General features: G+C 54.6%; 2 protein-coding genes across 3 annotated transcripts in view; both read left to right on the top strand.

Moving 5' to 3' along the window:
• The window catches only part of itga1 (integrin, alpha 1), a 34199-nt gene extending 30796 nt beyond the window's left edge, over positions 1 to 3403 (top strand). For both annotated transcript variants that reach the window (XM_030084893.1, XM_030084894.1), the window contains 4 exons: positions 132 to 236; positions 314 to 409; positions 997 to 1110; positions 1396 to 3403. In XM_030084893.1, the coding sequence (XP_029940753.1) occupies positions 132 to 236; positions 314 to 409; positions 997 to 1110; positions 1396 to 1452 (372 nt within the window). In that variant the 3' untranslated portion in view covers positions 1453 to 3403. The remainder of the gene's footprint in view (positions 1 to 131; positions 237 to 313; positions 410 to 996; positions 1111 to 1395) is intronic.
• A 1788-nt stretch (positions 3404 to 5191) lies between these two features.
• On the top strand, positions 5192 to 11660 carry kcmf1 (potassium channel modulatory factor 1). The gene is made up of 7 exons (XM_030084886.1): positions 5192 to 5395; positions 8814 to 8981; positions 9061 to 9200; positions 9430 to 9531; positions 9618 to 9801; positions 9876 to 10164; positions 10446 to 11660. The coding sequence occupies exons 1-7, from the start codon at positions 5380 to 5382 to the stop codon at positions 10708 to 10710; spliced, it is 1164 nt and encodes a 387-aa protein (XP_029940746.1). The 5' UTR covers positions 5192 to 5379; the 3' UTR covers positions 10711 to 11660.
• Positions 11661 to 14426: the final 2766 nt, after the last annotated feature.

Genomic DNA, 14426 nt, shown 5'->3' with positions numbered 1-14426 from the left:
CAAGAAGAATTCCCTCCGAACGAAGCGTCCAGTAGTCACATAGCGTGTCTTCTCTGCAGCCCTTCCTGAAGCCTCTGTGCTCTCTCTCTCTCTCTCTCTCTCTCTCCTGCCTGTGCTCGTTCTCCCTGCAGCGCTGTGAAGAGTCAGACTGCGACACCTTTTTGTGCTCCGTCCCCGAGGCCGCCGCCGCTCAGGTCAACATCACCTTCAGAGTGTGGAAGCCCACCTTCATCAGGGTATGTGTCGATGAGACGGTGCGTTGAATCTGAGCGGACGGCACAGAAGCAGCATTTACAGGAGGCGTGTCCTGCAGGGGGAGTTCTCCAGTCTGCACATGATGGTGAACGCCACCCTGCAGATCCAGAGGTCCCACCTGTTTGAGCTGAGCAGCAGCGACACCACCAGAAGTGTAGGTCACTTCACGACCACATGCATGAATCTAACATCACTTCTTTATTTTATCAAGTGCTAATGTACAACAGCATGTCTGATATATTATACATACTGTAACTATTGGTGTTTTCATTATTAGTAGTAGCAGACTTGTCTTATTAAGACCAGCAGCTGAAACAGTTTAGTACTGTCTTCATTTAGTACTGATGGTTAAAAATATCACAAGTGCATAATTACATATTGCAACATCAGCCATGACCTCTGACCTTGTTCAGCTCACATTGTTACATAACACTGCATTACATTACATAACATAACACTATAACGTAACTGCAACGTAACACAACCTTAAAGGACACCCAACAACTTCCCACAGTACAACACAACGCAACGCAGCAAACCATTTTACATGCTATGGTACAGAAGTGAACTCATGACGACACCTTGTGCTCACATTAAGCAGTTATTGCCTTGACTGATGATACAATCTTATTTTAACGAGCTTCCAGTCAAAGCAGCACTTGTTGTGTTTGTGTCAACTGGTGAGGATTTATTTCATTCAGGTTCTTCTGTGCTGTAATCACAAGTGTTTCTGTCGACCAGGTGAAGATCCAGGTGTCCAAAGAGACGGTGGGAGGAATCCCCATCTGGATCATCATCATCAGCATCCTGATAGGACTGCTCATCTTGGCGCTGGTCATCTTCATCCTCTGGAGGGTAGGAAGGCCCGACACGTCCTGCCAGTAGTTCACTCTGTAAAGAACCGTTTGAAGCAGTCCAGCGTCATCCTGAGTGGGCCGGACCAGGAAGACAGAGCTTTTCAGTTCAAACTTTTAGGTTTTTCTTTGTTGTGGTGCGGAGTTATACGTGAGAAAAATGTGAATATCTTCACAAAAAACAATTACTGCTCCTTTTCAGTTGAGACTGATGCATGTGACCTCCAGACTGTCCTATCCAGTCTCTGCTGGTCGCCATGTTTAACCCGGTCTTCTGCTCTTCCAGCTGGGCTTCTTCAAGAGGAAATCCAGAGACTACTCAAAGGACGACATGCCGAACTGAGACCTGCGAGTAGAAACCACGGGGTCACGTGAAGACACGGACAGACTGAGAAGAGACCATAAGAGCCATCGTGAGACACCTCATTGTCAGCAGGACAGCGCTGCTTCCTGCGCCGCACAAACCACGTAATGTTTGCAAATACTTCCTGACTGCTGGGCGCTGTGTCGGAGCACCGGGCCGTCCAGACGCCGTCCAGACGCCGTCCCGTCCGGCACCAGGACGCTCGCCGCTCAGCTCCTACCTGAAGTATCTGCAAATGCTACTGGTTCTGCAGCAGCCTCTTCCTGATGGATCCACAGTGGGCATGGACCCGAGGAACCAGAGGAGGAGGAAGCCGCCGCTCAGCTCCATCACAGCCCTCAGCCACAGCGACAACTCAGGAACACCTGCAACCGCCGCAGTCCGTCAGCTCCTCACGCTGACAGGGCTCTCCGGCGGCCTCAGGCCTGTTCACACCACAACGTTCCACCGGAGACGCCGGAGACACCGGAGACACCGGAGACGTCCGAGACGTCGGAGACACCAGAGACGTCGGAGACACCGGAGACGTCGGAGACACCGGAGACGTCGGAGACGCCGGAGACGTCAGGGACGTCGGAGACGTCGGAGACACCGGGGACGTCGGAGACGTCGGAGACACCGGAGACGCCGGAGACACCGGAGACGCCGGAGACACCGGAGACGTCGGAGACGCCGGAGACGCCGGGCCACTGGGTCGAAAAAAGATTCATGTTTACACAGAAACAGCAGAAACACTGAACAACATGTAGTTTTCATGTTGCTCCACTAGTTGATGCTGTTGGGTTGTTTCAGTCATGAAACCACACACACACACACACACACACACACACACACACACACACACACACACACACACACACACACACACACACACACACTGCAGATTCCAGGAAGTTCCATTTTTCCCCGTTTCCCCAGTTCCCAGATTCCGAGTGTTTTCTAAGCATTGTGTTTGCTCCGTTTCCATGACGACGGACTGTGCGTCGCTGTGTTTTCCGTGTCTCCCAGCACCGCGGTGGAGTCAGCAGACCCCGGAACACGCCGGAAGTTCTGCTCCTCCAGCCGGACGGTTGTGGTGTGAACCGGCCTCAAGCCGGCGCTCTGTGAAACACTGTATTCAGCATTTTACCTTCAGCGTTGTGTTTTTCCTGGTGAATCTTTCACAAAATAACAAGGCACATTCGTAAGTTCCAAAAAGTGCAGAACTGATGTTAGATGTTTGAGAATCCAGAATTCTGCACCTTCACACTCCAAAGTTTTGATTGTACTGTAAATATAATGCTCACAAATGTAAAGCTTAAGAATGTACATAGGTGTGTTTTATTTAAGGTGCTCAGTGTTGCTCAGGTGCTGCTGGTATCATGAATGGCTCCACAGCTGATGCAGATATTGTACATATTGCTATATTTTAATGACAATCCAAAGTAAACTGTTCTGGACTGAAGCAGACAGACGAGCGCTTGAATCCAGGAGTTTGTCTTTGTTCGACTGAGAGTTGCCTGCTGAATGATTGTGTTCTGAGTGACTGTGTTAAAAAAAGCACCAAAGAATATCTTTATTTTAAAAACGACATTAGAAGTCCGGCTGTAAGTGCGTCACTTCACCAGTATGAGTGTACGAGTGGCTCACAGGACGTCCTGCATTCAGGCGCTCGCCTGGTTTCCTCCTGACAGCTGCACAGCGACACGCAGCGGGATGTTCCAGGAGGTTCTTCTTGCTTATTGGATGTTTTTCTGCCTCTCTCCTGACTGTTGCTCTCCTGGTTGTGAGTTCAGAGGCGGGAAGACGGGCGAGGCAGCTGTCCTGACGCTCCTGCTCTCCACATGAAGCACAGGGTGTGTGTCCAGAGGCCCGGCCTCCACCCTGCTGTGAAGTCTTCACTGTAATGCACTGGTTTGTCCTCAGCACAGAAATGAACTGAATCTTATGTCGAAATAAAGACTTTTTACAAACACAGATGAGTGTGTTCCTCCTGCTGCGTCGTTCTTCTGATCTGAAGCTAGAGAAGTCTGTTAACCCCCCAGGCACACTACCAGTACTGATGCTTCGGTTATGGAGCTTTCCTGAACACCCAGACTCAGCTGAGACCTGCATTATCCATTCAGGAATACCCAGTGGCAGCAGGCTTCCCTGGGGTTCACTGGCAGAAGCCCCACCAGCCCTCCAACCTCCACCTCTCACACATTAAACACATTTACTGTCCATCAAAACGTGTCAGCTCAACTGGAGCAACTGGAATCACAGTGAAATAACGAATGCTGGCTGAACGTGCAGGAGGCGCTTACTGAAACACACCAGTCCCTCTCAGGAAGCTAACTTCTGAGAGGAACCTTAGACCCTTCACTCCGTCTCTGTGTTTATCAGGGCCGGGGCGATACACTTCCTCCCTCATTCCAAGTTTAGGGTGCCGATTCAGCTGAAGCTGTGATCCTTTGATTGCGATGATCGTTGTTTCTCAGCTGTCTGTAACACCGGGCCATGTGAAAACCAGGAGCCGTATCCCCCAAAACATGCAAATCACATTCATTCTTTTAACCTTTCAACTTTTTTTTAACAGTTGCTTTGACTTTGTATAAAAGAAGCAAAATAATACTGTAAAAAATGTAGTTTTCTTAAACCCAGCTGTTTCATCCTCATGTCCTCTTAAAATACAGGAAACACTAAAAACAGCACTATTCAGTGGCTTGGAGGATTACTGTTAAACTAATATAGAAAAAAAATGAACTGACACTGGTGTGACTCCACTTATTTTCCCGGCCCTCATGTATGTCTGGTGTCAGTCCTGTCGGTGTGTTTACCGTGTGCAGCTCCTCGCCTGCTCCCCGTCCACAGAGAGCCGGCTGAGCCAGTCTGCAGTCCTGCTATCTGGTGACTCTTCCTGTTCCAGGCTGGAGGCCGAGCTTCCAGGAGCTCAGCTCTGCAGATACACTTATGTACGGCCTGGGGTCCTCTCCACTGTCACATTTCTATTGCAACTATTCACTCTTTATTTCATTATATCTGTGATATTATGCAGTCCAACACATAGCAACGTTTTTGTTCTCTATACATGTAAAACATGGACAGATTAACTCATCTTAACACGCAAAGCAGGGAGTAAATAAACGTCATGACAGAAAACCCTAAGCAATGAGTCCTAAATAAGTAATTTATCATTTATACTTCAAGTATTTATTGAAGCTCACACAAAACAATTCCCACTGCAGTATGAGTAAACAGGGACTATCTGCAAGTGTGAGCAGTTCACTATTAAAAATAGGGCAGAATTCACCAAGCGTTGGATTGTTCACCCACTAATAGGGAACGTGAGCTGGGTTAGACCGTCATGAGACAGGTTAGTTTTACCCTACTGATGATGTGTTGTTGCAATAGTAATCCTGCTGGAAGTTCCTTAGCAGCAGAAGTGTGGAGGGACACTGCGGCAGCCGCGTCCTCAACCCACACACAAATATTCCACTTAGTTTAATCCAAGACGTAAAGCCTGGACTGACCTCTGAGAGCACAGCGCCCTCTGCTGGCCCCCCGCTGCACTGATATTTCTATGACTGACAGCACTGGGGCCACGGCGCCCTCTGCTGGTCACTACCAGTACTCGACCACAGCGCCCTCTGCTGGCCCGCCGCAGCATAGACATAATGTGACAGCACTGGGGCCACGGCGCCCTCTGCTGGTCACTATCAGTACTCGACCACAGCGCCCTCTGCTGGCCCCCCGCAGCACTGGGCCATAAGTGACACTGGGAGGGGAAACAGAATAAACTGTAAGCTGGGGCTGCTGTAGGATCCATCTTTGCTGGAAAAACACTCGTTGGTGGAGGCTTTTCTCGCTCCAGCGCACAGGAATCGGCACCGCTGCCCGTCGAGCGCGCTGGGGAGCCCGAGGCGGGGCTGTGCCGCTGTTTGTAGGATGTCCCGACATGAGGGTGAGTGGATAAACAGCTCGGCGGCTAGCCGAGCGGCTAGCTGCGCGGCTAGCGCCGGCTAGCCGCTGCTCCGGGTCACGGGGGAGGCTGCTCCAGGCTCTGCCCCGGGCTCGTCCCCTGACGGCTCTGGAAGCTGTCGCCACACATGTCTCGGGCGGTGTCAGTCAACCCTCGCGCTCCGCGGCTTCGCGTTGATCCGAGCGTTAGCCGCTAGCCGTTGCTAGGAACTGCGTTGGCTTCACGTTAGCCTGCGAGCTAATCAGGACTGGAGCCAGGTATTCTAAGTAGTCTGGACTTGGTCTGTCATGCTGTGGCATCCATACCCGCTGTCATTTCCCTCCCCGGTGTCCCCCGGGTGCCCCCCGGGTGTCCCGTACTGCCTGCTGCCCGCTGTCGGGGGTGTTAGCGGTATCAGAGCCCGCAGCTGGAGAAGTTAGCGCCACACTGTCCCGTCCAGCCCAGTGGTGTTAGCTAATGCACTGTCATCAAGAAGAAGACTCCAAGTGCGAGGCCTGTCTGCCGGACCCTCGGTGACCCTGTTCAGACCAGCCCTCCAGCTCAGCCGGCCCCCCCAGGGTCATTCTGGCCTGGGTACGGCGAGCAGGCCAGCCGGGTGTCGTCCCCTTTAACCCCTTCAGGAGGTAGCAAGGTGTGCTGGGATCGTAACCAACTTCCTCCTCACCGTGTTTCATCATAGAAACACGCAGGCAGACTGTCCAGAGGACACCGCTTCAGACCGCTGGTCCAGGACCGACCCTCCCCCGGCAGCGGAGTCCCTCAGCTGGTCTTATTTTATTGATCTGCTTGGATTAATAAATCCACTTTAGCCCCCAGGTGCGGGGGGCAGTGGGGATGTAACGATTCAATCCCATTTTCAACTTCTAGGCTAGTTTTACTTCTATTCTTAAGGGGTGTTCAACATAAGGCCTCTGTTATCATTATGTATTAAAAGTGGCTTTTTGTTGAGATTGTATGTAATTTCTAGAGTGATTGTAAAATGTAGACATTTTCATCATGTATACTTTGCTTCACAACAAAATTAAAGTTAAATAAAACATAAAATTAAACTTTAAAGGCTGTATTTTACCAGTCCAGCCAACTCTAGATGGAACTGGCTGTAAAACTGAGTGACAGGTTTAACTAGCAGGTTTAGGTTAGTCCAGAGGAGATAACCCAGCTGAGCTCATCATGTGGCGCTCTCACTGTAAATAACTGCTCTGAGGTTTTTGTTTTGAAAGGTGTTTGTTCCTTTTAATTTCCTGAGAAGTTGCCAAAGAGGAGCTCAGTCCACGCCATCGGGTGTCCTGCTCTAACTCTCTCCCACCTGCTCGCCGGCGAACAGGTTTCCTAATCGACACGTACCTTGGAAGGCCGTCCGTTTGCTCCACCAGCTGAGCCTCGGTCGGCTGAACCAGCAGACACGTTATGAACCCGTTTACTTCTCTGAGAGTTGTTTCCAGCGGCTGGAGCTCCACTGTGGCGTCGAGCAACCAGCGGAACACAAGACGAGCTCTGGGCCTTGGTTTGAAGGCCTGGCTCCAGTAGAGCAGGGCCTCAGCTCCCTCATCCAGCTGGGCCAGGAGTTCAGAGTTTCACCAGGAACTGGAGACTGATTTAACCAGCAGTCATGGTCGCAGAAAGCTTCTTCTTCACGGTGTTCTCGCTTTCCTTTGCCAGCGTGCTGAAGCTGCTAGCATGGCTCCAGAACACTCTGGGTTTTCTGTTCCTCAGACAGTCAAACCACAGCAAGCTAAAGAGTCAGAGTTGTACTCGTCAGTGTTTTTACCAGCCAGGTGTTTGTTCGGAGGCTACCAAGGTGTCCCATAATGCACCTGTGTGATTGTGTGCTGGCTTCCTTGACTGGTGTTGTCCTGGCTCAAAGGCCAGCGGAGGCATGTGGTCACCTTTAGCATGGTTCTTTAATGGGTCCAAAGTTTGGTCCAGCTCGGCTCAGACTGAGCTCCAGTTGTCTCCGCTGTGTCTGTCACGGTGTGGACGGATAACGGACTGAATCCTGAGCCTGGCTCCATCATGCCACCTGCAGCAGCAGGCCAGAGCGTCCGTCCACTTCGCCTCTGTCGACGCTGCAGTCGGCGTTTCCTTGTCCCACGCCGTCCGTGACCCACGAGTGGACATGAGACTCGGTCAGACAAGCTGGCCCCGGACGAGGCCGGCCGTGCCCTGGAGGTGCTGCGTTTGGACCCGATGTCCTGGATGGAGGGAACTCAGACGCTCCCGTGTCGTTCTGTAGTTTGATCATATCAGTAGATTCAGTTCAGTCCCGAGGGACACTGAGGCCTCGCTCACCACTCGGGAAACTTTTTGAACACGGTCCGTCTCCATGGAAACAGGGTGAAAAGCAACAGTGCTACTGTACATATGCACTGCTGCCCCCCCCCCCCCCCCCCCCACCCGAGAGGAGCAGGGTTGGTTTGCTCCTTGAGGAAGACCCCCACATTGCTCTTCACCTTTGACCTTTGACTGTTGATGTGCTGCTTGAGGTCACCTCAGGGTCGATCAGTGTGAACTTGGCTCTCTGAAAAATAAATGTCGTCCTGCAGTCGTCAGAAGCTAGCTTTAGCTTTCTGTTGATTTCCATGACCGTCAGGCCCGACTGCTGGTCACAGCCTGGTAGACTCTCCTGGTCCTGGTCCCAGTCCAGAGCCTCCTGGTCCTGGTCCCAGTCCAGAGCCTCCTGGTCCTGGTCCCAGTCCAGAGCCTCCTGGTCCTGGTCCCAGTCCAGAGCCTCCTGGTCCTGGTCCCAGTCCAGAGACTCCTGGTCCTGGTCCCAGTCCAGAGCCTCCTGGTCCTGGTAGTCTTGGCGTTGACAGTCTGCCTCGGTGTTCTGTCCATTAACATTTTGTTAGAAAACATGAAAGCGTCCCAGAGACGTTGGTCTCCTCAGCAGCAGCTCCCGGCCTCTGCTTCACTTCCAGGAGGTTTCCGGACAGACGCCGCTCTGCTCTGAACGATGGTGGTCTGATCGGAGCTTCAGATTGACCGGATCCTTCTGTTTGCTCGTCACTGGCTCGTGTCCTCAGCGTCCTTGTCTGTCCTTGTTTAGTTTCATCCTGCGAGTCCTCAGGAAGCGTTGAGTGTGACTGAACGGTCTGGACCCGGTGCCGGCTCTGCTCTGCTGGCCTGGGCCGGGGCCGGGGCCGGGGCCTGGGCCGGGGCCGGGGCCTGGGCCGGGGCCTGGGCCGGGGCCGGGGCCGGGGCCTGGGCCGGGGCCTGGGCCGGGGCCGGGGCCGGGGCCTGGGCCGGGGCCGGGGCCGGGGCCTGGGACTGGGCCTGGGCCTGGGCCTGGGCCTGGGCCTGGGCCTGGGCCGGGGCCGGGGCCGGGGCCGGGATGGAGACCGCCAGCGCTGTGTCAGGATTGGTCCGACTGTCCCGCTTCACGCCGTCTGTCTCTCTGCAGGCGTGAGCTGCGACGCGTGTTTGAAAGGCAACTTCAGAGGCCGGCGGTTCAAGTGCTTGATCTGCTACGACTACGACCTGTGTGCGTCGTGCTACGAGAGCGGCGCCACCACCACCAGACACACCACAGAGCACCCCATGCAGTGCATACTGACCCGGGTGGACTACGGTAAGGACGGCGGCGCGGCGGGACGCCGGTACTGACCAGCCAGACCGTCCCAGCAGTCTCTTTGTCCTCCGCCCGGCAGACCTGTACTACGGAGGAGACACGTTCTCGGTGGAGCAGCCGCAGTCCTTCACCTGTCCGTACTGCGGGAGGATGGGCTTCACAGAGACGTCCCTCCAGGACCACGTCACGGCCGAGCACTCCGAGACGTCCACGGAGGTGGTGAGTCCTCCAGCAGCTCGTCTGCCTCGCCGTCCTCCTCAGAGACGGCGGCGGGTCATGTGACCCCGGCCGGGCCGCGACAGAACCACACGGACAGCTGAGGGAGGGGGAGGGGCTTCGGTGTGGCCTGCGGCGGTGTCCAGAGGGGGGGGCGTGCCGCGGTGGGGGTCACTTCCTGCTGTGGGGGGGTCCTGCTTCCTGAAGGTGATGTCGGTGCTTCTCCCTCCAGATCTGCCCCATCTGTGCTGCCTTGCCCGGGGGCGACCCCAACCACGTCACCGACGACTTCACAGCTCACCTCACCCTGGAGCACAGAGCGCCCCGAGATTTAATATCCTTTCTGTCTACACACACACACACACACACACACACACACACACACACACACAGTGTGACCCTTAACCGTTCCCCGCTAACGACGAGTCCAGCAGCGTGCGGCATGTCCGCAGGATGTTCCACCCGGGCCGGGGGCTGGGCGGGCCCCGCGCACGGCGGACCAACATGCACTTTACCAGCGGCTCCACGGGGGGCCTGTCCTCCGCCGCCTCCCAGAGCTCCGCCTACACCCCCAGCAACCGTGAAGCCATGGACCCCATCGCAGGTGAGTGGCCGGGCCGCGGCGAGGACGGCGCGGCGCGGCGTCCTCGCGGCTGAGCGTCTCCGTCTCGTCCGCAGAGCTGCTGTCCCAGCTGTCGGGCGTGCGGCGCGCCGCCGGCGGCCAGATCAACTCGTCGGGGCCGTCGGCCTCGCAGCTCCAGCAGCTCCAGATGCAGCTGCAGCTGGAGCGGCAGCAGGCCCAGGCGGCGCGGCAGCAGGCGGAGACGGGCCGCCACGCCGCGCGGCGCGGCAACAACCCGGGGAGCGCCGGCGCCGCCGTGCCGCCGCCCAGCGCCGCCGCCGCCGCCCCGGTGGGGGACGGCCACCCCGCCTCCTCGTCCCACAGCTCCCAGTTCCTATTAGCACGGTGAGCCCCGCCTCTCCAGGCACCACGCTGCTTCCTGCACTCGCCACGTGACACGCTTTACACCGGGAGGGTCAAACATAGGGCCCGCGGGCCAAAACCGGCCCGCAGACTGCTCCAGTCCGGCCAAACCACCAAACTCATTAGAAAACCTGATTTCTTCAAAGTAGCAGACACCGAGCTGCCGGTTCAGCTGTGGCGACCTTTGACCCCATCGTAATCTCCAGCTCTGAGGAGTCATGGACGCCATCTGTCCTCTCTTTGTCCTCGTCTCTGCGGTGCAGGTTGAACGAGCCCAAGATGTCGGAGGCGGAGCGGCAGAGCCTGGAGGGCGAGCGGGCCGACCGCAGCCTGTTCGTGCAGGAGCTGCTGCTCGCCACGCTCATGCGCGAGGAGAGCTCCTCCTCCGACGAGGACGAGCGGCGGGACTTCGCCGACTTCGGGGCCATGGGCTGCGTGGACATCATGCCTCTGGACGTGGCGCTGGAGAGCCTGCAGCTGCGGGAGGGCGGCTCGGCGGGGAAGGAGCCTCCGCCGCCGCCTCTTTGATGTCCGGGCGGCCGGCAGACTGTGTCCTCTGTGCTGCTACTGTCAGTGATGGACGGCGGACGGCAGCGGTCCCCCCTCCCCCCCTCGATTTTCTGAGTTTGTTTTTGGGTGATTGTAATTTGAGGCCTGTCACCATCTTTGTTACATTGTAAAGAAAAATAAATGAGAGCAAGTGGAATAAATGAGAACCAGCCGAGTGAGCGAGAGCAGAGACATATATAAATATATATATAAAATCTATATGAAGTTGATAATCAGTTGACCTAAGGTTTTTCTTTATCAGGTAAATGTTACAGGCGGCGGCGGCAGACCCTCGCTTCCTGTGACATGCAGACCTCCACGTTGAACAGGTGGAGGGGGCGTGGCCTCATCGAGCTGCTGTGTGTGTTCATGACTATTAATTAATAAAAAGTGCTTGAGTGGGTCACCATAACTACTGCATGCAGTTCTTTGCAGCGTGCATGACCTTTATCAACCCCCCGTTTGAGAACAGAAAAGGATCCCGAGCTGAGGACTTGTTGCTTCTGTTTTTAAAGTTCCCACCCCAGAAGTGTTGCGGCGGTTTGAGTGCCGTGCAGAGCTGCGAGTCCCGGTCTGGAGGGAGCTGAGCTGCTCTGCAGGTGGCCTGGTTTGCTTTGGAGACCGGTTCCAGGGACCGTTGGTCAGGTAATGCCACGTGTGAGCGCTGGGTGGCAGTAGTGAGCCACCTGGCTCGCTGTCCCCTCTGCTGGTGTGGCGTGGGACTGCGGGGCTGATGGGGTTCTGTCGGTCCCTCTCGGTCCCGTCTCCTGGTTTTTCTGTTGAAGCTGCGGTTCTTTTCTTTCTCGGAGGCGTTCCGTTCAGTTCTCCTTGCTGAAGCTAGCACTTTCTATTTATTCTCGTTTGACCTCTGGAGTCCTGGAGCCTTGACACGCCACCTTCATGCCTATACTTTAACCCACTCTGTAAAATACGATGAGATGTATATTGATTTTTTTTTCTTTCTGTGCGTGAACTTTCATAATGGTTCAAAGACATGGGCAGACTTTTTTTAAACTGTAAATTTAGATTACAATAAATACAAACTGCACAGCTTTTGATGTGAGCGAGACATCGTGGTGGTTTATACAGCTTGTGTTTTTTCTGAAACGGACATTTTGCCTTGATGATTAAATACAAACATGTAAAACTGCAAATATTGAAGGTTGAATACAGACAGTCTTTTAGGACAGTATGATGTGGTCACAGTGACAGCGCTGCAGTGGTGCTGCAGGTGTGTGTGTGTGTGTGTGTGTGTGTGTGTGTGTGTGTGTGTGTGTGTGTGTGTGTGTGTGTGTGTGTTACGAAAGAATATGTATTCTGTATTTGTTCCCAAATATCTGCAGTCAATGGAAGGAGTCTGAAAGCATGAAGAAGTTCCTGAGCTTCATCTTTTTTCCCACATCCTCAGTGAGTGTCCAGCGAGCGGCTGATGACTCGGCTCTCCACCCCCCCCCCGCCCCCGCCCCCGCCCCCGAAAGACGGGAGAAGAACATCCGTTTGACATGGAGCTGCAGTTCCACACCGGCCCACTGGGGGCGCAGCGGTCCCATTGCAGTGAACTGCAGATGGCGGCGAAGTGATGCCGTTAAAGCTAAATTGCTCATAAACCATTACTGGCATGAACTTATTCAGAGGTGTTCAAACTACGGCCTGTGGACTGGTTGTGGTCCAACACTGATCATTGATTAGATATGAAAAAAAAAGAGGAGCTTTACGAAAACGCCAAACAACGCCTTGTTACTCTGCTACACTGTGGTTTCACGTCAACGTTCTGAAAGAAGAACATTTACACAACGGAGGCTGAAACACTGGAAAATATGAAGCTTACAGGACAACAGAGAACACGGAGAACATCAACACTGGGACGCAGACATTCATCTGGACACAACGCCACGCTGGATTGCTGTTGCAGTGACTTTCAACTATAAAACTACCAGGACCAGGAGCATCTGGGCCAGGACCAGGACCAGGAGCATCTGGGCCAGGACCAGGACCAGGACCAGGACCAGGAGAATCTGGGCACGGCTGGATGCTGTCATTGTGGCCTGGAGCTCTGGACTCAGAGCAGAGTTTCCACCTTCTCCACAGAGCCAGAGTCTGAGCGTTTTCAGAAAAGTTGCATTTTCTCGCGTTTTCACGGAGTCGGAGTATTTTACAACATTTTTGCTTTGGTAACCGTTTTCAGTCAGTTTCATTTTCAGGGAGTCCATGTGATTAAGGAAAGCGTTCTCTCCCGAGCTGGGCGGTATCTCCTTCAAGCTGGGGTCCTCTACCAGTGCAGGATCTACCAGAGTACTGGAGGGTTCTGCAGGATCTACCAGAGTCCTGGAGGGTTCTGCAGGATCTACCAGAGTCCTGGAGGGTTCTGCAGGATCTACCAGAGTCTTGGAGGGTTCTGCAGGATCTACCAGAGTCCTGGAGCTGGAGGGTTCTGCAGGATCTCAGCTGTTCTAGCACTGCTCTTCCAGACAGGGATCTCAGATGTGGTCCTGGTCTTTCCTGGAGCCATGCCTCCAGCTGGGGGGTTCCTGCCCCCCCGCCTCCCCATCACTCCTGGACCACTGCTGCCTCCACAGCCCTCATCTCCTCCAGCTGCTCTTCAGTCCTTGGTGGTTCTCAGGCGGTTCCTGTTCCTTCCTGATGTTCTGTCACTGGGGTTGATACACCCTCACTACTGCTCTCTGCTCCTGGTGCTCCTGGTTCTCCTGGTTCTCCTGGTTCTCCTGGTTCTCCTCCACCACTGGGTCAGGCTGATCCTCCTTCACCAGTCAGTCAGTCTGGATCTTGAAGTCCCTCGGGATCTGGTCTCGGTGGTTCTCCACCCCTTTCGGGGTTCTCCATCCAGACTCTGGATTCTCCCGTCCGTCCTCCACAGATGTTTCTGTAAACTCTGCCTCAGCCTGGTTCTGGTTCAGGTCTGCCTGTCCTGCAGCATCGGGCCTTCTGGGGTCCTTCATGATGAGGACTGGGTTCCACTGTGGATGGTTCCCTTCTCTCAGCAGCTGGGTCAGCCAGGCCGTCATGGAGAGCAGGGAGCTTCTTCAGCCAGCAGGTGTGGATCCTGTCCGGACCTGGACCTGTCCTGGTCTTCTCTGGATGTCTGCTGCAGTGATGACTGCTGGGTCTTGTTCTGGAGGCTCAGTGTTCTGCCTGCAGGTCTGCTCGCCACGGTGTGTTATTGCTGTGTTTCACCTCTTCCTCCCAGACAGTCCTCCAGTCCTGCTCAGTCTGGGCCAGGACCAGGACCCAGGCTGGGTCTGCTGTGGTCCTGCTGCTCTGCCCTTGAGAGGATCCCTCTGCTGGGTTGTTGGAGAATGTTGTGTTTGCTCTCCTTGCTTCATCCTCTCTTGTATACCTCCTCGGCGGGCAGCCATAGGGCTGTCAGACAGCTCGCTGTATTTCCTGGACAGCTCCTTCTTCAGCTTCACTCCTCTGTTCAGTTCTGTCAGGAGGCTCACGTCTTTCCGTGTAGCCTTGATTTCTGCCTCTAGCCTTCTTTTCCCGGAGGCTCTGACTTCTGGCTGCTCCTGCTGTTCACCTTGTAGCTTCTCTGGGAGGACTGCTGCCGTACTGCGGATCAGCTGGTTGTCTGGGTGGTGTTCTGGGTCGGGATGCTGAGCAGTGCTTTGTTTATGTCGTCCAGCGGAGGTCTTTCTGGTACTGACGAAGAAATCCAAAATCTACACGGAGGCGGC

The sequence above is a fragment of the Salarias fasciatus genome (genome assembly GCF_902148845.1).
Source record: "Salarias fasciatus chromosome 7 unlocalized genomic scaffold, fSalaFa1.1 super_scaffold_4, whole genome shotgun sequence".
Lineage (NCBI taxonomy): Eukaryota > Metazoa > Chordata > Actinopteri > Blenniiformes > Blenniidae > Salarias > Salarias fasciatus.
Note: the sequence above shows the minus strand (reverse complement) of the source record. Positions and strands in the feature narration are given on the sequence as shown.

Excerpts from the sequence above, each read along its gene's own strand:
- kcmf1 (XM_030084886.1), top strand. Across the intron at positions 8,982-9,060 it reads ACTGACCCGGGTGGACTACG|ACCTGTACTACGGAGGAGAC; the intron begins GTAAGGACGGCG and ends TCCGCCCGGCAG. Across the intron at positions 10,165-10,445 it reads TCCCAGTTCCTATTAGCACG|GTTGAACGAGCCCAAGATGT; the intron begins GTGAGCCCCGCC and ends TCTGCGGTGCAG.